The sequence below is a fragment of the Triturus cristatus genome, chromosome 7 (assembly GCF_964204655.1).
Source record: "Triturus cristatus chromosome 7, aTriCri1.1, whole genome shotgun sequence".
NCBI lineage: Eukaryota > Metazoa > Chordata > Amphibia > Caudata > Salamandridae > Triturus > Triturus cristatus.
The window spans coordinates 684,182,617-684,209,306 of NC_140590.1; the positions used below are offsets into that span (position 1 = coordinate 684,182,617).

General features: G+C 42.7%; 1 protein-coding gene across 2 annotated transcripts in view; it reads right to left on the minus strand.

Moving 5' to 3' along the window:
- The window catches only part of LOC146810339 (uncharacterized), an 83,177-nt gene extending 60,266 nt beyond the window's left edge, over positions 1-22,911 (minus strand). The window contains exon 1 of one of the 2 annotated variants that reach the window (XM_085617331.1): positions 22,489-22,911. In XM_085617331.1, coding sequence (XP_085473457.1) covers positions 22,489-22,539 — 51 coding nt within the window. In that variant the 5' untranslated portion in view covers positions 22,540-22,911. The remainder of the gene's footprint in view (positions 1-22,488) is intronic. The other variant, XM_085617332.1, reaches the window with a different exon arrangement.
- Between the last annotated feature and the right edge of the window lie 3,779 nt (positions 22,912-26,690).

Here is a 26,690-nt window from a genome sequence, read left to right on the forward strand (position 1 = left end):
AATGTAAATATGTATCATTATTTATTATTGCAAATGTTTTGTTAAGATTAAGATCATTTTCGTCTCTCTTAAAGCAACTTTTTAAGCCTCTTGTTCAAACGCATGCATCATCTTTAAATCTGTGTGGAACAACCCAATTTCTCTTGATCTCATGTACTAGTTTGTTACTATCACCACTCCACAAATTTCCGAAGGGACTCTAATGCCATTAAATCAAATGTAAAAAGACAATCCTCACACTCGCACCACCACTTTTAATGTAATGGATATTTGGTTGTAGTTTTATCAACTATGAAGAAATTGTCTTGGATCGGATACATGTCACATCAATTTCAAGACGTAGGAGACTGCTAGACAACCAGTAATACTGGCTCAAATTTAAAATGACCTTGAGTCGAAAAAGATTTAGCTATGTATTACCGTCACTCATTTGCTATTGCAGATTAAGCAAGAAATGAATCATTGCGTCCTTCATTTGCAAAGCTGCAAAAAATATAAGCTTCACTAGAATTCTCGAGATGGAAACTGACGCTGTCTCCAGAATATAATTAACCCTGGGCATAGTTCGCGTAGTAGTGCTACGCGTAGCTACGTGAAGTGCACTTCGCACTATGCGAGTTACGCGTAGCACTACGTGAACAGCGTAGTGCGCTGTTCGCGATGATTGCATAGTGCCAGATGCTTGTCCGCACTGTGCAATCATTGAAAACGGCATCTTGCACAGTGCGAGTTGTCGTTTTCTGCCGCTCGAGTAGATTTTTACTCGAGCATACGCAACCACTCGCAATGATAAACCTGACCTCCCCTCGTTGAGAATCTCGCCGGGAGGTTTATTTTCCACGCTCGCGATCGGCAACTTGATGTTGCTGATAGCGAACGAGGAAAAAGTCTCGCGGGGATGTCATTTCGCTCGCTCGCAGTCGCCAACTTGACGTTGAGGATCTAGAGCAAGCGAAAAATGCCAACTACGCTACGCGATTTTGCACTGCGCTACGTGCAATTCGCGTAGCGCGAAGTAGCACAAACTACGCAAACTTCGCGAGCGTAGCGTAGTTGTCCGCCCAGGGTTAAATATAATCCTCTCCAACATGAATGGCACTGTGTAGTATGTTGTTCCGACTGAAGAGAGTTTCAGTGCTCTTTTGCAATGAGGTCTAAACTGGGGTGGCATGGTGAGCAAAAGAATGATGGATTTAACCCAGATCTCTTGACTGGGGGTGAATGTTTTGATTTGTTCTGCATTCCGTCCATCAATTGTGTGTCTTTTGCTTTTGCAATGAAAGCAACAAAAAAGAAAAAAAGGAAATAAACAATCTTTTCGGTAAGGTGATGATGTATAAATTTGCTTAGCAAGCAAGGAGGATTTCGAGTGCATTATCTGAAAGTTGGAAATAGAATCATGTTTAGACAGTGACTGATTATAGGCGTTCATGCTGTATTATTTAAATGAAAAACCCTTCCAGTTTCCCGGTTCTAGACTGTTTACTGGGATGAGCACTGGATTGGACAAGATCAGCACGAGTTTACGGTATTTTCGTGGGCCAAATACCAATGTCTATGCCTCAGTGGCACAACGAAACGTGAGGGCTCCTCCCTGCAAGGTACATGGGGCCCCCCCTACTTGTTGGTACCACTGAAACAAGCAATTTGGGGTACATTGCGGATTCTATGGTGTGTTACCATGCAAATGCATTTGCTCTTAAGGTTTTGTGTTATGAAGTATTATCAGATTTTCATTAACTGGGTGCTTGTAAACTAACCTTTTGTAACAGATTAAGACAGAAGGATAGAGAGTTAGCTGCACGATGACTGGCCATTTATTTTCTACAGCAACCGAAGGGGGTCAAAAGTGATGTTCCATTTATCAGCCAAGCACTTTGCCATGTGAAAACAATTTTCATCACTTTCTAATTCTTGCTCATGATATCGGGGCATCAAACTCAAAAGTAAGTAGAATGCTCATATTTGCACGTGTATCGTTTTCTTGTAACTATTGTATCCAGGTTGTTGCAGCGCAAGGCCTGAGTTCAGGCTGATCACTACTTCGGCAAAGAAGCACAAGAGGAGCAGCTTCTCTTATATGTTTTGATATTGTTTGCTTAGGTGCCCACAATTTAATGCACCTGCCCGCTTTCGATACTTGTCTAAAGCCTGATTAGATGTTGAAAATTCTGTTTACAACAGTACATGCCAGTCAGACGAAGTAGCATTTCAGAAACCAGGAAGCTCATTTTGCCACCATCAATAAACAGGGTTCTCAAGGTGAGGGCCAGGACTTGAAGGCCTCAGGCAGCATGCCTACACCATACAAGCATGAAATATGTACCGTGAGTTCTTGATGGCAGACTTTACAGCCCCCTATTCCCATTAGCAAACTCTTAGTAGGATGAGGAATTATATAGAATAACATATTGTCTTCATTCATATTATTTACTTTCTGTTATATTTCACTCACTGCAATTGTAATATTTGCTACTATAATTTAGCATACAGTCTGCACTTGCTAGGCTTTGATTAAGACACTATAAAATACTACATTTCTTACATCTGAGCATTCTGGAGAAAGGTTGAGATGAACTGACAAAACTACATGTCTATCAGGTAGGTAATGTTCATTCCTAATCTATAGTACTTGCAAGTAAGTTTGGGAGAGATTCATGGAAACCACCTGTCCATTTTCAGTGCTCCAGATGGTATCTTCGTCTTCCTATACTGTTTGTGAGGCAAGAGAAAACTACCTGGTATAGTCACGATTAACATGAGAAGTAACATAGTGACCAACTGCAGGGCCAAATAAACCTGGCACCCTAAGGGGGCACACACAAGAGTGAATACCAATCCAGAGAACAATCTTCCAACAAATCGGGCAGGAATGCCCTGTTCTGCTAAAGGGTTTCTACTAAATGGAATTCCTGACATCTGATTGAGCTTTCAATTGTATTCAGAATCTGTTGCAATGTAGGTGCCAATATACTGCTAAAAGTTAAAGTGTGGGGTCTTTTGACTATTGAATGTCACAAGGGTTCCCTGTTACAATAGGTGAGATAATACTGGTTGTTAGATTAAGGCTAGCTTAGTAGATGGAGAAATTGTACTCATGGATACAATGGGACCTAGTTAAACCAGATCAAGCATTTTTTTAATAGCTATTATTACATAGGATCTCCGGCTAGATGTGCACCTTATGTTACTCAGGAGATTACCATAATGAGTCATGAACACTTACAATGGTTAAACGAGGAGCTACCACTCAGGGGAGAGTGAGTTAGAATTAGACTATTGTGTTTCGATTTAGATGCCCGTACATAGGTCTCCCTAAAGCATGTCCTTATATAGGCACAATTCGCATTGCCCTTATTTAGGCATAGAATCCCAGTCCTTATTTAGGCATTAGCCATGCTATCCAAATACAGGCATGGTCACCTACATCCGTCCATCCTGCATCACAACGAGTTCTTAGAAACCAGACCCTTAAGTCATCGGGACTTTCCCTAGCTAGGATTATTGATTTCTCTACGAACTCATCTATTATGCATGAACTACTATTCCTTAGGGGTTCATTCATGACATCTTCCTCTGCCGGAATTAACGTCAATGCTAGCATTCCTAAGCACCTTCCAGGTATAAATATACCTTCCCTTACCATAGCAAGTACGGCTCGGCACGGCTCAGCTCGACTAGCCTACACAGCTCGATACAGCTCGCCACAGCAAGTTCGGAAGGACTGCGAGTTCCCGCCTGACACACTGACCAGACGCTGTCATCCCTGCTCGCAGAGAATCCAGCTTCCAGTATTCTGACTCCCTTCGCGGGGTGTTGGAGTTTGAGATTCTGAAAGAGATTCCCACCTCTCTCATTCTAAGGTATGGAGCTGACTAGAACCTAGGGGGACTCTTAGCATATAAACGTAGTATATACCATACTATAGAAAACAGCACCTACTTCTTACCTTGTACTACACTTAGGTTAGGTACACTGGGGTATAACTATTTTAGAAGCATGAGACGAGTATTCACTTTTTAGCCTGTGTTATTTATGTGTGTATATATGAATATATGTCATAGCTAAAAGACAATGCTATTGCAGTATTATTTCTTCTTACTGCTTACACTGTGAGTATTATATCCTGCTTACTGTCTAATCATTGTAACAGCTCATATCTCTTACACGAGAAACAAGACTGTTCAATAAATCCTTTTATTGAAACGCCCGTCTATCTATTTCTGTGTAACTCTGGAGAAACTAAGCATGCACGATTGACTGACTGAAACTGTTATCTGTTGTCTCCACGATTCTGAGACACATTCCGATTCTAAGGGAAACAAAGTTGTCATGTTTATGCGGTTGTCAGAAACTACTCCCTTCTTGTTTATTCGAGAAGTTTCTAGTGACCTCTGAGTTAGCTGGCCCACAAAGTAATTAAGTTTAATGTACTCGATAGAGGCATCCTGACCGTAGTCTTATGCAAAAACTATAGTGTAGATTATTCCAATGCGCAGAGCCTATAAGGGAAATAGGAACTACACTACAGGACAGTTAAGTATTCCATGGCATACATGGCCAATTTTAGCAGGATACGCACAACATCCAAATGTTGAACAGTTAAGACAATTGCTAATAGAATTAGCGACAGAGCCCAAAGAGGAAGATAGAGACTCAGAGGACAGCGGCATAGTAAGCAGTTCCACAGGCCTGAGCAATCATCATGAGATGGCAGAGTTCACTGATGATCAGCTAGGTGAAAGGTCTATGGGGAGAGGGGGGGGTCACAGAAGCTGTGGCTAGAACCAGGAGAATCAGACCCAGAAAGACTGAGGTGTGTCTCACAGGTGAAGTGTGATCACCCACGCTACTGCCTGCAGACCAACCCGTCCATCCCAGTGCTACAAAGGCTATGAGCATTAAACTGTGAGTTGGTGATTACCACTGCTGACTATCCATGTAATTGTGATTGTCTGATATTATTATTGTTTACGATCAAGAGGAATGTGGTGTCCATATGTACAAGCCTACATGCACTGCACAATGGATTAGTTTGCTTTGCTGTTTGGTGATCTGGGAATTTGGAGCTGGGTGGTTCCATCCCAGGTGATACAACTTGTTCATCAAAAGAGGCTAAAAGCCTGCATCTAAGCTTTTGGCTAGCAGCCGACATCTCTGTGTATACATCCCTGTTTATGCTGCATGATGTTCTCACTTTACAAATATCTCCCCTTCAGCTCTGCCTGTCTAACCTACAGCTTCTTAGCCCTAACAGGTGCAAAATTGATAGTCCAGAGGGATTTTTTAGTTATGTGTTTTCTTTAAATATGCTACTCCACAGTTTTATTTTACTTTTGTCAATATTCATTACAGCATCGCATTTCATTATGCAGTCTCAAGAGGTTTTCTAAAACTGCCTGAACAGAAGAAAACAGGAAAGGGTGGGCGTAGCTTGTGCACTTTGCTGTAGTATAAATGACGTGAAAATACAGATACATTTTGCAAGATTACACAAATCAGAATTACTCGAGGAGTGTAATCTAGCATTTAGTGCTATTTTCCAAAATTCACCTAAGGAAGCATTTTGCTCAATGAAAATAGTGCTAAACGCAACAGCACATGAATAGAAGCAGCCAGCAGCCGCCTGCACTAGCTAAATTCGCTGTTCCTGTGCTCCTGTGGTGGGATTTTTCATGCCAAATTTCTCATAATTACTGGAATGGGTATCAACATTACAGAAAATAATCTGATTACTCTGTTGTTACTCTTGTTACACCAAGGCCTAAATACAGCTCAATTTTTATGTGCAATTTCTGCAAAATAAATGTTTAGTCGAGAGATGTATGTAGCCCCAAACTATATTTTGAACACTTTGCCAATCCCTCGAGTTTAAAAGTAGTAACCACAGAAGTATTTTGAGATTGCTAATGTTGGCAGGCAAATCTTTATTAGCTTGGCTTACCCTGTGTTCACCAATGGCTTGGACAGGGAATGGTGTAGTACCTTCCCTATACGAACTTTGGTGCTCCCCGATTGGACAAGTCTCTGGGTCTTTTCGGACTCAGTAATGAACTAGGACTGTGGGTCATAGTCTTAAGGCTTTATGCAAATAATTTTTAGGCAATACATGAAATAGCATTGAGACAGTTAGCAGCGAGAATACAGATCATAATTACACAGAACTCATTAATGTTCAACTGTCAATTCAGTACAGATTTTCGTTCTAGGAGTGGGAAATGTAGGTCTTTTTATAGGACTTTAGACAAAGGATTACTACAAAAGTACATGCTTCTCAGGATATGTAGAATGAGAAAAAGGCAACAAGAAATATTTTATTACAGAATACCTTCGAAGATTCTCTCATAATACTATTTCTTTGGATTCAGAGCTCCCAGAGTTGATTAAGGTAACATAAACTGCAACATTGTATACAGAGTTGTCTGGGACAGTTAGGTTGTCCTTCATTAGGTACATCTTAATCACAAAGACTGGAAACGCTTACAATACTCAGTTAGAGAAAAGGCAACAACAACAACAACAATGGTCACGTGGTGAAGTGTGTAGCCATTTCAAAATGAAAGGCAGTACACATTTGGTTATATTAGAGCAAGCTCAATTTCGAACACATTGGAATTTGGAAGCTTATAAAAGATAAAAAAAAAGCCCCTCTGATGATTTCTAATTCATCACAACAACCTCTTTATTAAAACACAGCCTTCATTAGCTTGGTGTTCTTTTCTTTCAATTCTCCAAAATTCTTCATAGTGTTGTAGAGTTGACTGTGCATCTTTTCAACCTTTACTTCAGTTCTCTTCCTCTCACTGCCGACTACTTCTTATACCCACAGCCATGCCCATTACCAGCTGTAATTTATTTGCATTTTAGGAGAGAGAGCACACATGCATTGGCAATTAGTATAATCAAGAGAGCAGGTAAAAGAAATGTCAGTATTCCTCCACCTATGCTCCCTAACCATTTGCCTATCTTAGCAAATCGACTTCCAGTAGGTACAAGTACTGAACCTTTTCCTTCCCACATACCTGTCTAACTCAGCTAGTTGATGCATGATATTTGCAATGTTAGTGACCTTACAATTAAGCCTGCTAATAGCACTTTTTTTGGGAAGTATGCAGAACATTCCAATGCATGGATGACTTTTCAGGCTCAGCCTTCGCAAGCCAAAAATTCAACGCAAGGCGGTTGTACATGATCATAGCTCTCATAGCAAGTAATTCCTTATTAGTGATTGTTAAGGCACCTGCAGTATTAGTGGCAAGTCTATCTACTAAAGTGGGCAGCTTTCTAATCTTAACATCATTTAATGCAACTCCTACTGAGTGTATTAATTCTCCAAAGATATCGCTAAAGATCTGCTTAAAGTCAGCTAATACCTTGCAATATTTGCAAACCAGATCAACAGTGATATCCACAAGTGCAGCATCTGAAATGGAAGGGATTTGCATGGCTCTTCCCATCAACACCTCGTGAGGAGACAATCCTGTCCATCTGCAGGGCGTGCTTCGAATGCTCATCAATACCAGAGTAAGGGCATTGGACCATTTAAGACATATAGACGCACTGGCTTTGGCCTATTTTGCCTTCATAGTTCCATTCATTCTCTCTATAAAGCCTTAAACTTTGATCTGTAACTGCAATGGAATCTCTGATCTATCTCCAAAGCTGTGCATAGCAACTGCATTACTCTTCTTTTAAATGACTTCCTTGATTCAAGATGAACTAACATCCCGAAATGCGGGATTAATTCCTGCAATGGAAGTTTGGCGACTGTCACATCTCCTGTTTGGATATGCTTCCACCTAACAGGAAAAGAGGCATACAATCACAAGAATATACCTTAGCTGATTACATTGGGGCACCTCCACAAAATGGCTCTGAAGATGGTTGAAGGGACCATTACACTTTCCAATATGGCTCATGGTCACTATAACCTTTTTGCCCACATATTGCTTTTGGCAGATTACACAGTACAAGCTCTCTGCCATGGATCAAAAGTGTGGATAATGCCTAATGTGCTTAAAGGTTGACACCATCCCATCCCTCCCCATGTGTTGGTCCATACATGTGTCTTACTATAGCAGGTGGCATAGAATCAGGGAGGACTAATTGTCCATCATTAGACACCGATGTGTCGCTAGCATCCCAATCTTTCCCACCTGGCCTTTTCAATTTCTGTGGCATTGTATTGTAACTCCCTTAGCTCGCTGAACGTCTGCACAGTGTTGAACAACATGTTGGTTACAGTTTTTCCCTCAGCTTTGCATGGCTCATCTACATGAAAGGTGCTGGACTGAAGAGCACAATATCTGGTAATTAGTGGTTGCTTCAGATGGCAAAGTCATTGTCACTCCTATCTACAGCACATTTAACCACAGAAATTTCTTTGGGTTACTGAAGGGCTTCCAACAGGTTGGAGACATGCAGTGAATTTCTGATAGGTGAGCCAGCAAATGTCAGGAATGCTCTCTGCGACCATAACTGCACGAAGTCATGCACAATGCTAAATCTATACTGTGGTGTGAATGGCAACTTGCAAGTCTTCGGATGTACAATAGGCTCTACTGAGGGCAAAAAATACTGCAATCTGTGTAGAAGTTACATTTTTTTAAATTTATTTATTTATTTGAAGTTATATTTAGGGTATCAGAGCGCTTTACAAGGAAAGGTACGTTACATGCATGAAGGCATTGGCAAAGTACAGGGTTGGGGGATAGGGAAAAGTCAATAGCGGGACAAAGCTGTGGCTATATACAAGAGTGAATACAGTTCCAAAATCAGCGATGACTTGAGTACAATAGGGCACAAGGAGAAGATATATATAAGAAATGGTAAAGATCCAAGTACAGGATGGCATGGGCAGAATACAGGGACGGGGGTTGGGGATTTGACAAAAGTAGGGCAAAGCAGTGGATATATACAAGTGCCAATACAGTTCGAAGATCGGCGGGCGATTTGATAACAATAGGACGAAAAAGATATGTAAAAAAACTGGTACAGGGAGCATTGGAAGGAGTGAGAGTTGATACAAATAGTAGGTCATACGAATGTACACCAAGGGAGCATTATTGGAGGAATTTTCTCATTAAGAAGGTTTTAGATTATTTTTTGAAGAGCACCAGAGAAGGTATTCTTCTGAAGGAGGAAGGAAGCGAGTTCCAAATTCTTGGTGCAGCTCCGGAGAATGCTCGATTCTATTTTTTTGCTGTGCGGAAGCGGGGTGGCTGCAGCACACGGCCTCTGGCGGATCTGGTGTTTCTGGATCTCCCAGATAACAAGCGTTTCTGGGCAAGATATGCCGGGGAGTTCGTGTACAAGGCTTTGTGAGCGATGCAGGCCAGCTTGAGATGAATTCTGCCTTCGAGGGGAAGCCAGTTCAACGGCTTCAGGTGTGGAGAGATATGGTCAAATGTTTTTGAACCGGATAAGAGTCTGGCTGCTGCATTGAGGCAAGCTTTGGAGGGGGCAGTCGAGGTCTTAAGCAGGCCAGATAGTGTGGAGCAGCCATATTTGATTCTGGAGATAACTAACGCCTGCACCGGGGTTTTTAGGTAGGCAGTTCCAAGGAAGGGTTTTAGTTTTCTCAAGTAGCTCAGATGGAATCTGGCAGTTTTGGCCATCGCGTTGTGTTCAATCATATTCAGGTTGCGGTCCAAAATAATCTAAAGAGATTTGGCAGAATTCACAATGGTAGGGGTGCATTTTAGTGCTGTGATAGAGTTAGTCCATTCAAGAATGTCAGCAGATTTTTTTTGGGTGGGAGATGAGAAGAAACTCTGTTTTTTGGGCATTCAGTTTGAGCTGGTTGTTGGCAAGCCAATGGATGGTCCGTTTCAGGGCATCATTTAGATGGGTGATCTGCTCAAGAGATGAGATTTTAATGTAGATCTGGGTATCGTCGGCATACATGTGAAAGGAGATATTGGCCGAGTGGAGAATTTCAGCTAAAGGTTCGAGGTAGAGATTGAAGAGGGTAGGGGACAGAGTGGAGCCTTGAGGGACACCGATGGAGATCTGGGAGGGAGCAGATAGATTGCTGTTGACAAGGAATCTCTGTGTGTGGTTATGGAGGAAGGAACCAAACCATTTGATGACGGTACCTCCTAAGCCCATCCTGTGTTCGAGGCATTCAAGGAGTTTCTCGTGGTTGACCATGTCGAGTGCCGAGGAGAGATCCAGAAGGATCAGAAGACATGTTTTGCCTTGGTCAAGGGCTAGGAGAGCATCGTCAATGATGTGAAGAATAGTAGTTTCAGTGCTGTGCCCAGGCCTGAACCCAGATTGGAATTCGTCAAGTAGATTGAAATTGGCGATGTGTTGGCTTAGTTGTAGCTGCAAACATTTCTCCAGTACTTTCGCGAGAAGAGGGATATTCGAGATGGGTATGAAGTTATCTGGAATTTCCGGATTCAGAGTGTTTTTTTTAGGATGGGGATGATTTGCCGGGTTTTCAGAGAGTCGGGTATGGTCCCTTGGGCAAGGGAAGCATTGATAATGGTAGTCCAGATGGGAGCGATAAGTGAGGTGGTCGCTGCCAAGCAGTTGGCAGGGAGGGGGTCGTTAAAGTGGGCATTTGGTTTTAAGGAGGATAGAATTTTCGAGATGGAATGGTCATCATAAAGTTCGAATTTGGACCACTGAGCCTTGTTTTTGGGTGTTGCTTGGTGGGGACGAGAAGATAGAAGTGTCCCAGATGGAGAAGGAGGGGAGTTCGAGGAGGCCTTGAGTTTGTTACCCAGCGAGTTGATTTTGGTTGCGAAAAAGGAGGAGAACTAATCGCAGGTGATTGGGGATTTAGTGGTTTCTTTTGATGATTTTGCTAGTTTGTTTGATTGAAGTTTGACTATTTCAAAAAGTTTGTGTGGTCTGTTCTTGGCATTTTCCAGCTCTGAATTGAAGAACTCTTTTTTGGACGAAAGGATATTCTTGTTGTACGTACATGGCACAGATAAGAGGCTTCCACAACCCCACTAAGGGTGGTCACAGCATGTGTGGCTCTCAAAATGCTGTATCAAGCTCTGAAACAAGACCCATCGACAAACAGGGTGTGGTCGGATTTAGGAAGGGAAACATCCAATTTGTCAGGTCTTAGCTGTGTGCACAACTCAGTAACACTAACAAAGTGGTGGCCAAAATCTCCCTCTTTGACTCCTTTTGGGGATGGTAACAGAGAAGTGAGGCTTAAGGTATTACATCTCGTGATAGAAAAGTTCTCAGCAGCCAAAATTATTATTTCACAGAGGGTTAAGCAGCTGTTGGTAAAATGTTGTGTGTGGTTATGTGTCATGGGAATTTCGATTGAATGTGGGACCATCACAATGAGTGGATAACCCATCACTATTCCTTTGGTTTGCTGAATTCTAAGGCTTACCACTGCGGATGCCTTGAGACAACCAGGTATTGCTGCAGCTACGGTATCAAGAGTCGCTGAAAAATACCCGATGGGTCTCCCTATGGGCCTGAGTCAGCACAGATAAAGCACACCTATCTTCTTCATGAAAAAAGAGTACAAATTCTTTGGTGCAGTCTGGTATTCCAAGAGTGGGTGCTCTGTAAAGTAGATTCTTAAGCTCCTAGAAGGCTTCCATGCTTTCATCATTGTTTGGTACGGAGTCATCGACATCAGTATGGGGCAGTATTGCCGCAAAATAAAATGTTTGGGATCCACTGTCGGCAGTAGCCACCAATGTCCAAGAACATTCGAACTTCTCTATGTGTGGTTTGGAACTTTATTTCAAGGACTGTTTCAATGCATTCATTGGACACTTGCCTGATTCCCTTCACTATCTGATGTCCCAAGTACATGACCTCATTCTGACAGTACTGTAAGATTTCGGGGGAAACCAGCCAAGTTGTTGAGCAGCACGATAGTGTCTTGCCGATAAGCTGCTTTTGTCATTGATGCAATTAGTAAGTCATCAATGTACTGTATCAGGGTCAAGCTACAAAGTAGTCACAGAGTTTCTAGGTTCTTTTATAAGTATGAAATAGGATGGGCTGTCTGTATTCCCGTGGCGAGGGCAACACTGCACAAGAGTCTTCTCTTGGAAACGGACCGCGGAGAAACTAGTTCTCTTCATGAAGGGGAGCTCAGAAGAATGCATGGCAAAAGTCAATGACCATGAACCATTCAACTTTTGGGGGATTTGGAACAGGATCACAACAGGATTGGGTACCACAGGATAGGATGAAACAACTATTTGATTAATTTTTTCAGAGATCACTATCCTCCACTTTTTAATTGCTTTTTGCAAAGCCATAATCAAAGAGTTACATGGACTCCCGATGACTTCCTTCAAAATGCTATGTTCTATCATATTCTCAATGACAGGCATTATCCCTGCATTGACTTCTGGTGTCAGCGTGTAAGGATGTGTTTGACGAAATATCGCATTAGACCGCAAGATTATCTTCAGGGGTTTGGCTCCTTTAATCAGCCCAATTTCTTTCCCGATGAAATCCCATACATCTTCGCTAAAGGTCTCTCAAATCATTAGATAAATCCTTAGTAATAACCGGAAACAACTGGACTACATGTTCCAGGGCCTGAAATTTAAATTCTTCATCCAGTGCTTGGGTCTCTAACTCTACTCCATCTTGCGTACATTAGATTACACAATTGAGCTTGCAGAGAAGATCCCTCCGTAGCAAATTCACAGGGCTTGAATAGGACACAGCAAACTGGCCTGCTCTCTGGTGTTTCCAATTTTTACTGGGGCAGTAATCTGATTTGTACGCTGCTGATTTGTAACCGCTACAATGTGTACTACTTTTCCAAAGAGGGGTAGCTTTGGGACCTTAGCTGTCCTAGCAGTCAAGCGAGTAGCTCCGGTGTCTATCAAGAAGAACATGGGATGTCCATTGACCTCTCCATCTACATATGGGCCACACTGATTCACTTTCCCTTCCACGACTCTTCCAAGTACACCCTCCTCCTCACCCCCTCAGGCACCGACCATCATTGAGACTGTTCAAAGTCTGTGGCACTCTCAAACATCAAGGCAACTGGGGCAGTCTGAGATGTGAATGAGTTATTAGAAGCTGTGTGGCTTGGTTGGAAGTGGGGATTTCCTCCCTGTATCTGTACCAGCCTTGGGGGATTCTGTGGCATGCCTAACTTCGGGACCTCTGAAGTCTGAATAGGTGGTATGGGTACTGGGAGAAGTTCTCCCTGCAATGTGAGGTATGGGGATTGGGCATCGATCATTGCTTGATACGTATTGTAGCAAAATTTGTGCTTCCAAAGCTCAATCTTGTTACAAATGTGACAAATGCTTTCCTTAAAGCAATCATACTGTTTCCAGATGCACTTCCATGGCCTCTTCCCTTTCCTGCGACATTCCCCCCATAATCCATCAATACTATCTACATATTTATTCTAGTACTGGGGACAAAGTCACGTCCATGAACGGACAATTTAAGTACCCTTTCTCTTCCATTTTGTGCCCGCTGGGTCTGTGCAATCATGAACCTTTCTTTCATCCCCTTAGATTTTGTGTCTAACATATCAGTGCAATTTTCTGCATATTGCAGAATCTCATCTATGGGTTTACTCGACCAGCAAAGAACATCCTTTATTATCTGATAGCAGTCCTTGCACTGAGGAGGCAAGAAACCCTCCCATGTTTTCCCCGCACAGGTCGTTTAGACTGCTAGGCTACCTGTACATTAGCATTGGCCTTTCATAGTATGCATGTACAGATTTTTGGGGTTCTTAGGATGTACAGAAAATGTAGAGCCTATTCATCTCCTTTTGGGGAACCTTAGTTTTGAGATGGTTAATGACTGCATCATATTTGGACTTGGCCAACGGCGAAGAATCATTTGTACCTGCTATCTGAGGGGGGTTACTGCATCGGCCACAACACTGCTCACTAACATTTCACCCAGAGGTCCTTCCAGACGTCACTTCAAACAACACCACCAAATCCTCCCATAATCACTTTGAAATGGTAACTATCCATTCTATCTGCATGTACCACATATCAGGATTCTCCCTCAACCTGTGGAGAGAATTTGTGAAATGAAAATGATCTGTCCTAGACCATGGGACATGCACAAAAGTGCCTCCATGTACTTCTCTAAAAGGGCATTCCTTTTCTAGTTCTCCTGCAACTTCTCCTTCTTGGTGACCTCCTTTTTCCGTTTTCCCTTGACCACAACTCCCTGAACTTTTTTAGTCTCACTCCAGACCCTGATGTTCTCAATCAACTACGTTACATGCCTACTTACCCTGCTCTGCTCCAGCAACTTTAACTCATTGTCACCCATCATCATTCTGACATTGTTTTGCAACTTCGTTCTTTGTGTCAAATCAAATCTGTGTTTGTCCGCCATTATCTCCATCTTTGTATATGCCTCTCGTGCCACCCTCGCAGCATTCTTAATCATGTTAAGTAACTTGCTCTCATTAAAGTGTTTAAGAAAGTCCATCCCTGTTACCCTTAACAATTTCATCATATCTGGCATTTAACTGGGTGACTTTGTCTTTGCAGGGTCTGTCTTTACTATGGGGTTTGACTGGTAGAGTTTCAGTAATCGTGTGACCTCCTGCCACCGAGGTTGTTAAAGCCTCAACCTGGGGTGGGCCTGACACTATTACACTGAATACCAGTTTGCATCCTGCGGGATACTCAGAGGGGTCTGACTCTGGGACATGTTAATGGCAGTTGCCATAGGGGAAACATTCAGAATTACTGATGAGTGTGAAATACCCATTGCTACGGGGGTCAAGATCTGTGCAAGAAGTGGACAACAGTCTCTGAGTAACTTGGGGGGGTGCACTAACTTCTGGGGTGACAACAGTGTTTGTGTCTGGTTCAACCTCCTGTGCTGTAGCACTTGGTGAGGTTGCTGCATTATATGGGGCGGTCTTAATCTTAGGAGCTCATCTATGTAAGCATCTTCCTCATTGCTGTCTACTTCTGTCTCGTCCTTAGATTTCTTTTTCTCACTAGGTTTTTCATTTTCCATCTCCTCACCCTCTATTAGTGAGTAAGATCTAATTTTCTCAATCACTTCCTTTCTCCATTTCTTTTGCCTCTCATCTTCCTACGAATTCATCGATAAATAAACCTCATAAAGGATTTTTAATTCAAACTTCTTTCTCTTTTTCCCATTCACAACTTGTTCCCAAAGGCGTAGGGCCACAAACTGGGTGTGTCTAGGCTGAGGTTTCATGTCACACATTCCATGTCTTAAATTTTAGATTCTAGGAATGTAAAAGGTTCTGATCAATGGGAATCATAATTCACCATCCTTGGATGAAAATTCTTGCCATTGGCTAAGCCACACCTTTCTCTTTTTTCAAAAACGGATTTCTCATTCTGATAGTGTTTTCAGTCACTACATACCCAAATCTCACACTATCTCTATACAATTTTGTTCACAATCTGACTACCAATAGCAGCGCGTCTGGATCAATGATCACTCTACTACACAACACAGCTTCAGTGTCCAGCAGCCAATCCCTGTGCAGCACCAAATGACGTTAACACCTGACTACTGCCAACCTCTCCTGAACGTCTTTTTCTGCTTCGCCTAATCAGAAGCCTCTATAGTACCAATACTACTGCTTACTTTCACACACCAGCAGACTCTCAACCCGCGTGAGTTGCTGTATTCAGCATAATCACTCCCGGGGACCAAAGAATAAACTGCCACTAGTCTCGATGAATGCATTCTCATAATAGAACTGTTACGTCCTATTTTGGTGAAACTGACAGCGCCTCAAAGTACACCTCACCTTAGCAGACAGTTCAGCAAGTCCACAAAATCTATCTGAGGTGCCACTCTTCAACTTTATGCAATATACCTGTAATAATTTACCCGTTTTTTTCTTTTTTGCTACTATGTGTGTTTCATTTTTTTCCATACAGCCTAAGATGTGGGAACCCCTGTCCTGAGTGACTGCATGTTGGTGTTGGCCTGTAGGTTGCTTCTCCTACTCCAGGACCTGAATCATATTGACCCGTGCGATGTTGTTCCATGTAGAAGGGCCTCTTTAAATATTCGAAGGTTATGCCAGGTGATAGGGACAGCCTACGACGGCTGTCCCAAAGCGGGATGAGTCTCACTAGCTCTCCAACACACATTTGAATCCTTGGGTTGGGACTATTTGTTCCTGACTACTCTATACTGATCCCAGTTCAAGGGACAACACCGAAACACGCATCGCCGTACAATACTGGATTTCCTGGGGAGCCCATTGTCACCCCTCATCAGTGGCAGGCCATTTAGCACTCTCCAAAATGGTGATGCTGCCCACATTTTTATATTATTTTGTGAACTTGGCAATAGTTGTCCCTAGTTCTGTTTTTAAGGCACTAGAATCCCTACTACTATAACTTATTTGGGGTTCTGGGCGACGGCACATTAGCCTACTCAAGTTGCAACTGCTGCCAAATAGGGGGATGGGGGTGGCTGGTGTGCCAGACTTTAAGCCTTATTGCTTTGCTGGCCAGCTACAGTGGCTGCCTCAATGGTTGGCCGGGTTACACCTACAACAGATTGACTACTCACTGCGTAAGCTATGTTCAGGCGATTTACATACATTGCTGCTACTGGGTGTGCCACGCCCCCCAAAGCTCCCCCTACTCCTTTACAATGCTCTTACATACTGGAGAAACGCTTTCCATTGTACACACATTTCTACGAATTATGCACCAAACATTCCATTGTGTGGCCTGTCAACCCCGGGGGCACACTACTGTGGGAGAATGCAGGAATCACAACTGTGGGCGATTTGTTCATGAAGGGGCGCTGCTGTCCCATCAGGATTTCACACAGCAGCATGAGTTCCTAAGGGCCCTCTTTCTCACACATGAAAATATCCTGTGCTACGTCTGGGCACACTGGACACGAACGGGCTGATACACATGCACAGCTTCAAACTGTTAATGAAATGGGCACCGGTAGATACCTAGTCAAGTGGCTTTACATGGGGTTGTGTACCCATTTGTACACCCTCCTGCTCCTGCTGAAAACCTTCTGGGGAACTGAACCTAATCGTGCTCTCCATGATAAGGAATGGAGTTTTCTCATAGAATACCAAAGCATGGAATAAACGTTTCAAATTCATTCAGTTCTCATTGTCACACATGGCATATTTAACACCATCTAAACTTCATACAATATTCCCTGCAGCCTCGCCTTCTTGTCCGTGCTGCTGAGCTGATGCCGTGGACTTGCTACATAGGATGTGGTCCTCTCCCATGTTCTTATACTACTGGTCAGACATTAGTAATTCACTCATGCAAAATATGGGGTAGCTACATTGGCATATAGGCGAACACTGTCTTTTGTGGCTCTACCCTAGACCTAAAACCTCCAGACTGCAATGCGATTTGCAGATCTAGCTCTTTTCCTGGGCAAACAGCCGATTACTCCTCATTGGAAATAACCCATTGCTCCCCTCGTGATGGGCTGGCGGGAGGAGGAGTGGCATTGGGGCTCTGCTGAAAGTCATGCATTGCACTGGGAGGAATACCGTGGGTTATGTAAACACCACATAGCTATGGTGTAGGATGCCCTGCTGGAAGAATTTAAAGCCAAAGAAGACAATGCCACTTGATTTCGCTATATGATTTGGGGCCCATATTCTGGGGTCTCTAGCTCTGCTCATTCCCCTACTATTTGTTATATGCGTTACATGTTGACTCTGGTATTTCCTAACTGGGACAGTCGGCTCTTAATCTCATAGATTGGTGCTGCTTTTAAGAGAGGCATAGACTTCACATAGTGGAAAATGTTGTGAGGTTGGTGGGATATTGTTTTATACTTCACTTTATATTCGTATTTTCTTTCAGCTTGTGTCCAATATATACTTAAATTTCATAGCAATTTATGGAACTTAATTCAGAGTACATATTTGTTCTGAGCAATGTATGTGTCCATGTGGCTGCTATCACTCTGTTGGCCATGTTATATTGTATGACAATGTTCATTGATATATTATTTTGTTCATGTCTATCAAAAATGCAATAAAATCTGTTTTAAAAAAATGTGTGTAATGAATCAAAAAATTACAATCTCATCAAAGACACAACTGCCATCCCTATAAGCCCAAGAACTAGTGCCACATAGTAATTACATTCCTAAGTCCCTCCACTGCATTCCACCACAATGCACCTACTACAAGTACCAACATGCACTGCCTTAAGGCTCACTTCTCATTTACCCATTGAATGAGCCTAAGTCCCTATTATTACTAATGTCGTCCTTTGTCGGGTTACCACCACCTCATCCTCAGGAACCAGGAATGGGTCAGGGTAGGATCAATTTAAATCTTGGTGCATCACCTCCTTAACTATGGAGGTACAGTAGTCAGTTCTATAGACAAATGGGATTATTGAATGCTGATCAGATCCAATGTGAACCATCAGCTCTGCTACCAGATCCTTTGGCACGCAAATCTGTATCATCTTGGCTTACTGTGCACGCTAGTGGCTTAGACAGGGAGCGGGGTAGTTACTATACAGACTTTGCTGCTCCCCGATGGGACCAGTCTCTATTTCTGTAAAGAATCAGTAATGAACTGGGACTGTTACTTTGTCAAGAACATCTAGGCCTCAGAGCATTAAATGACGGCTACAAACCTGACAAACCACCTGTGCCTTTGTTTTTTAACTAGCTCTAAAGCATCCCTCAGTGATTATACATTTGTGAGCCTTTCACTATTGCAGGTTGTCACAGCTAACAGATTTGGCGAGAAACTGGAAAGTGATCATCGGCCTAAAAAAATAACTCTAGACATAGGCTTACCAGCTCACACACCTGCACTGGATAAGGGAATTTCAGGTTATAAAATCAACCTTACATGTATAAAGTGCAAGGTCGCTTCTATACCAGCATTGGCACAAGGTGCTAAACAACTGGTAGCAACCTCAAAAACATCAGGCGAAAACCCATTGATCACCTGGGAATCGTTTAACACAAACTTCGCAAATCAATGCGCCAAGCAAGTTAAGCCGGTTACTACTAACACACAATGGCACAAGAGCAAGGTCGATCCTTTGAAGTGGAGTGGATACACCCCTACGATTAGAATGGCCAAAAAGAAAGTAAATCATCTCTGGCAGGCACTGAAAAGGTCACCCAAAGATTCTATCATTCTGAACTACCTCAGGGCCACGCAGAAGCAACAAAAAAGGGCAAAATGGCAGCTTCAAAGGGAGTGGCCGGACTCGTTTTGGGCCAAGCTGCTGTACGATATAAGGAAAATTAACTCGACATCCTTCTTGCAGTCTGTAAACGGAATCAGCAGAACCCCTCCAAGGGTTGCCACCTCCAGTATTTCTGAGACCTCCTGGTGTCATTTCTTGTTCAATCATTACAATCTAGGGGCACAGGTAGAACAACTAAAGAGCCACTCAGAAGACTCAGATCTTGTAAGAACCTTGCAAATCCCAGTTAGGGGAAGGGACCAAACATCATCTTGTGGCACTATTACTTCAGGCTCTGTACGGAGGCAAATTGCAAGGGGATGCAGGGAAGGGGCGCCGGGCCCAAATGGAATTGTGCCAGCCATCTACAAAGAGGACCCATCGTTCTGGGCAGCTCAATTAACCCAGGTCTTCAACACTGTTATCCAGAAACATGGCATTCCATACTTATGACAAGGCATGATTCTCTCCCCGATTTATAAGGGAGGGAACAAGGGCGACCCTGGACACTATCGCCTAGTAGCCCTAATTGAAAATGATGCAAAATATTTTACAGCAGTTCTTCTGGAGGAATTGCAGCATTGGGCGAAAGCGCACTCCATTATTTCCCCAAACCAAACTGACTTCACAAAACAAACAGGGACCACAGCAAACATCATGACACTTTGGTTGCTGATCGATTCCACTAAAATTAACAAACACCCATTTTACTTAGGTCTTATCGACTACAAATCGGCATTTGATGGGGTGGACTGGGGAAAACTCTGGAGGAAATGAGCAAACTTGAACATCCCAAATGGCCCGCTGAAGGCCTTGGAATTATTACACACTGAAACCTGGGTCAGAAATAAGGCATGGGCCCACGTAAATCAGGTCTTGGGTTCTTTCAGCCTGGGATCATTTAAAGCTCAGAAAGCTAACCAAATCCAGCCCACAGCTGCCATCAATGCTTTAGGTCAAAGACCGACTGTCCAAGTGCAGTCATAGGTGGATGACACTTCAAAATTACACCAGGCTAAACCCACAGGGCTATCTAGGCAACACATACAGCAACCAGGGCCTCGGCACACTTCCTGAAATATAGGCTGGGACTATTACCCTTATTAGGGCATCTTCCCACATGTAGAAGAAGGCCAGGGCAAGATGCTTGTCTGCTATGCAAACAAGAGCCGGAGAACATTGTTTAAGTCTTATGCCTGTGCCGCTCTGGTATGGGAGACCGATGCGAGCTCCTCTGCAGGAAGTGGAGAGATCAGGCATATGGTCATGTGGGAAGGCGGTGTTGACCTGTTTTGAATCAATGGACACTGGTCTGAACTGCGCAGTGGTTAAGTTCTTACAGAGATTTAATAAGAATTCCGTGGCCAAGGATCAAGCTGAAGGCAGAGAGGCGGGAACTGTCCTAAGAAGATAGCATTGTCCTTGATTTTCTTTTTTGCATCCACTCCTCAAATCTCCTCAAACCTCCCATTTGCCCACAGCACCCAACGGCTGCATTCATGTCTAAATTCCATACTGCCCATCGCTTGAATTCCTAAGGAGTAAACACTCGCACTTTAACTCTAAAAATGCACGGCCTCAGACCTCTTAACATGCACTTTGGACTTTCTTCTCTATAATGGTCGCTGCTCCAATGCCTAGCGCTTGCTCTAGATTTTATCATAAGCATCTGTACACAACATTTTTATAAAATTAGATTTTATAAATCAGCACTTGCACCATAATGGTTCATAATGCACTGCCCTAGAGTGCTCAAATGAGCATCTGCACTTTCATTTAAAAAATGGACTCTGCTTTTTTGGTCGCACTGCTTTGGTAGACTTTATCTTTCTTTGATTTTATAATAAGCACTCACATTTTTAATTAAGCAGAACACTGATCGTGTAAGACTTAATGATCGGTCCCCGCACCTGCCCTGGACTCTAAAATGAGCATCCACACTTTAACCCTTACTATCTCACTGTACCTTCTGACAAAGTAGTACTTGCATAGAGAAAGGAGCTCCCTTGGCCGGAGGAAAGGGTTTCAATTGATTTTATAACCATGAATTCATGATGACGGTTCAATTGTATGTGTTTCTGTATGGGTGTTTATCATCTATTACATTGCAATTGGTTGTTATTAATCAAGCAATAAAGAATTACTTTACAGTTAAAAGAATCAGTAATGAACTAGGACTGCAACATTCTCAATAAGAATGATAGACATGGGTTAGAGTTTCAAGGCTTTATGTAAAATAATTTTAGGCAGCACATCAATTAGCATTGAGCGGGTTAGCAGTGAGAATACAAACCATACGTGTAAAGAACTCTACACTAAAGTTGAATAGCAAATCCAGCAAACAGTTGCCTTCTTAGAGTGGGTAAATGGGGATTCCCTTAACGTGGGACATGCAGGTACTTTAATGGGACTTTAGATAAAGGATGTCACACATTACTACACAAATACATGGTTCTCAGCATATGCACCAATGAGGAAGAGGCAACAAGAAACTTTCTACTACAGAATACATTTGAAGATTCTCTCATAATGCGATTACATTGGAATCAGAGACTCCCCGAGTCGAGTCAGGTAACATAAACTTCAACATTCTATACAGAGCGGTGAAAGACAGCTAGTTGGTTAGGCACAGCTCTTAATCCCAAATACTGGAAAAACTCCCAATTCTCTGTTAGAGAAAAGGCATGGCAACAACAATGGTCAAGTGGTGCAGAGCGGTGTCACTTCAAAATGTAGGACAGTACACCCTTGGTTATGTTAGAGCAATTTCAAACACATTGGAAGCTTAGAAAAGATAAAACAACGTTCACACTAAAAGCACATTGAATTAATGTATCGGCATGTATGCAACATTCAGGTGACATTGTTTCAATTTCTGGCCAGGGCAAAACTCTCATGATATTCTGCCATATTAACAAAATAAATCCCATTTAGTTGGGCGAGGCAACACATCGTTACTTGAGCACACTGAGTTTCAAAATCTGTGTTTCCTTTAACAAACACTTACAACCACAGGCTTTTATCTAATTGGCTGAACTGAGTGAACTAAGACTACGGCTCCCAGAATGCAAGTAGTTCAATGAAAACCCGGAAGAGGAAACAAGCCATCGCTTGTGACATTGAACAAGTTATAACTCTACTACTAGACCCCATTGCCTGCCCAGATAGTGCACGATTATCACGTTAGCAGTTTTATATAAACCCCTGCGTGGCTGTTGCCTAGCTCCGCCCTCCTGGGTTTGTGTTCAGAGATTTCCTGTCACCTGAACCTCCGTCTCCCTTTCTTTATAGTTTCGATCTTGGACAAAGAAGCTAGTGGGGAGCTTACCTCATCGGCACTCGAAGTGGTACAGCAGTCACAGCATGAGAAACAGAACATGTTAGCTTAGGGTCGAGTAATTCAAGAGGAGCTCGGAGCTGGCGCAATGAAGTAGAGAGACGCGTAATGCCCTCTTAATGTTTTCACAAAGTTTGCTTTGTTCTCAAGTCCGGTCATAAGACCTTTGAAAACACGTAATCCTTTTCCGGATTCGAGCTGTCCTTTCGCTATCTATCATCGCATCATGCGTGCTGCACCGAAATGCTGCTCTCATTGGGGAGCTAAATTTTATCTCGAAACTCTATCTGAACTCGAACAATAAGCCACTTCCTTCTTTGGCAGGCGGGTGTCGCCGGAATGTGCCATTCCTTTGGTGCCTGGGGAGAATGAAAACAAAGGTGGAGTGTACCATTGAAGCAACTATTCAACTGTGCCTTTACAGCTCCAAAGGCAAACTAAATAGTAGTATCAGTTTCGATTATGATGAAATCCGATCAAATCTGTATATTTCCTTTGCCTAGTGATGATTGCTTTTAACCACGGTGGGGAATTTTTTTAGCCCTTTGAGATAGTGATTCTGTTTTCTTTATACACTATATACCATTTTTCATATCCATTTTCTTACATGTTTAAATATGTTTTCAATAACAAGAGTGAAAAGTGTAAAACAGTCCTCTTCTCTTTCCTTTTACAATTGATGTCCATGTCATGCAAACATTTTATTTACGAATACAATGTATAATAAGTGTTTTGATTGAGAGGAACGACATATCTTCTAAATTTCCCTGCACTTATCTGTAGGTAGAAATGAAGGGGCAGATATACAATAACTGGCGCATCCCTGCATATCAGCAGGGATGCGCCAGTTATTGTGTGTCACGGCTCCGCCACCATGGATGCGGCGCATTGCTGGAGTTGCGTCGCAAGCGCAACGCAGCTCCAGCAAGGCTCGGGGGTGCCCTATCTTTAAAATGCTGTGTCAATCCTTACACCTGCTTCAAGCAGGCGCAGGGTTTTGACGCAGCATGGCCTTAAAAGTGGCTGAGTGAAATCTTGTAGATTTCACTCAGCCACTTTTAGGAGGCGTTCCTGCGCCAGAACGCCCCCCCTTGAGCCGGAACGCCTACATGTGGCGCAGGGCTTTACAACCTGACGCATCTCCCAGATGCGTCACGTTATAAGTACCCCGCACCATGGCGCTGGCTTTGTGCCGCCGCTGCATCACAAAAGTGACGCAACGGCGGCGTAAAAGAGGCGCAAGGGGCTTGTAAATCTGCCCTTAAGTGTTAAATGTTCTAGAGCACAGGCTGCAGTCTCTTAATCAATAGGAAACTTGGCAGGTATTCCCATAATTGGTAAAGGCGGGGAGATAAATAGCTGCTACTAATAATAATATTATTAATAATAAGAACAATAATACAAGAATGATGTATTAGTTATAGAATACTAGTAGCGCTGCCAACAAGTCTAAGGTTTGCACAGCATAAGAAATTTAAAAGCATAAGACAACAGGAAGAATAATTAAGAAACATTATAAAATACATCAATACAAACCGTCAGATTACAAGAAACAAAAAAAACAGAGGGACATTCAGTTGCTTCCTAAACTGCAAAACAATTAGAGAGCAATAGACTATTCCCGTGATGGGTGTCAATGTTTTGAGTCTGTTATAACAGTGCCACCCCTGATGGGAGACAACTTTGCTGTACGAGAAACACTGCCTTCTGAAAAGCAGCTGAGGCCATGGCCGAAGGAAGAATCAGATGGACTGGAATCAGAATCCGCTGGGTGACACGAGCACACACGTCCATGCCTGTGGCTACCTTGACAGCAGAGCTTCCAATGCTACCATAAACACAGGGTTAGCTCCACCAGGACAGTGTTTCCAGTATCCACCCAGAAGACATGAACAACTGCTTTCAAATACGCTCTGAGATACAACATTTCAGTTTCTTCAAGAAACAAGCCCATAAGTTACAAGACTGATAGAGATTCCTGAACGAGACTTTAAGTTAAAGGCAGTCGAAAGTAAAACCCAATAATTTGACATTACTTGTCATCTCTGTACTGGTGGCCATGTGTGTTTACGGCACACATAGCTCCTTAGTGGTTTAATGTAGTGTTTGAAATGGGACAGAGACAAACTGATTGTCGGGGAACACAATAGGACATGGGGACAGGCCTGATCTGGACTCATATGTCATACCCGTAGAAAGAAAGGAACAGTGTCAGCTCAGAGCAGGATCACAAACTCCAAAGAGATCTCAAGCACCTGCAACAAAACGACTGCTCATTTGTATCAAGCTCCTAGAGACAAGGGGCTACTACCAACCACTATATCGAGGTAATCATCAAATACCTGAAAGGTGGCATTCTCTCTGCTACAACCAGAAAGTACATAGTAACCACAAATGTCTTCCTTGTTATACAGACATAGAGTTTACGGTCCCCCATGCAACAGACTTCTAATTGCATGAAAACTTGTCAAATATTAGAATCCATAGTTGGGTTCTTCTAAGATTGACATCATGTGGTTTGCTTAAATACAAAAGTCAATCTGAATGTATTATTCCCTAAAATGGCATGTATAGCTGCCCATACTATAGACAAGTAACATTACAGTTCATATGCTGAAGCAGAAAACATACTTTCTTCTGACTTGGGTCTCCTCTATCCAAATTTACCTATTACCTAGTTGAACAGGAAGCACTGGGCAAGGATTATCACCCTTTGTAATAATACTACACAAGGCAGTTCCCCGTGCGACAGTTAAAAGACCACATCCTCATCGGGATTAGAAACCCGGTGATCAACACCACAAATCGGAAGCGTTTCACCCAGACACTTAGTTGCAGTTACCAATGCCAGTTGGATTGGTAATTCAAGTGGGGAGGGGGAAGACAGTCCACTAACGATGTTCCCATTAAAGATAACACACTTTTCCATTTTTGAAGCTCATCAGAAAATCATTGTGCTAGCTGATTTATAACTGTGTATGCGATGCTTATGATTTTTCCACCATAATGAACGGCGAGGAAATTTGTGAAGATTGAAACTACTGGAGCAAATGATGAGTAATATTTAGACAACGTTTCTATTGGTATTTTATTCATCTTTGCTTGCGATGAACAGAAGTGTTGGAGTGACGGATTGCAGCAGGGCACTATGACCCTGCACACCCTGTTCTCTGCAATGGACACCGGACACTGCTTCTGATCAGTAGGGGCAGAGAAGGTTGTACACAGGCCTCCCTTTGGGAAGGGTATACATACTGCATGCTGACACAAGGGCAGGAGGTGTTCCAAGGGTCTCCAACAGCCAGGTGCCAGGCCTGACCAACAAGAGAATAAAGAACAGTCATCCCTACTTTCCTGACTTCATGTGCTTCTTCTGTTGTGGGACGAGGGACACGACAAGAAGTATTTCTTGACTGACTGGTGGTTTAGAACACAATCTAGGATTGAAGACTGAAAATAAAATCTATAGTAGTTATCGATATATTGATTAACCGTATGTATGAATTTGGGTGAATTGTGATATATTTTGAGCATATTGGAAATGGGGTTGTGGCACGAGCATGGCATTTCAACTGTTTATGCCCTTGTGTGTCACATCATGGGGTGTCCATAGTGCGCTGGAAAAGCTTAGCTTCTTACCATGAACCAGGCCATGAAACTTCTGCAAAATGAAGCAGTTTACCTAACTTCTCCATGAGTGCACCTGTACTTTCGCAATTGGAAAACTTGTTGCAATATTGTGGAAATAGGTCGGATGGTGACCTGTGTTGGGTGGCACCTTCTTTGTCCAGGCTTCTGAATGAGGAAGGTGCCGCCCAACACAGGTCATTGTCTGGCCCGCTTTCACAATACTGCAACATGCTTTTCAATTAAGAAAGTGCAGGTATCTGTATATATATGTATATGTGTATATATATATAGATCTATAGATCTATAGTTATGGTTAGGTCTGCTTTTCCATAGAAAGAATGTTTTTTGGTTTGCTAATAAGTTTGTACCCCATTTGAAAAATCTTTACAAACCTGTCCCTAAAGTTCATGCACCTCAGCTGCTTCCTGTAAAGTTTTGGAGTAATCTGTCAAGTATGGGCTGAGAAAAATGAAGGTCTCAAATCACAAAATTCAAAATGCATTTTTCATAGACTTGTTTAAGATGAGCTACAGCAAAAACTAAATTTCAACAAATTTAGCAAG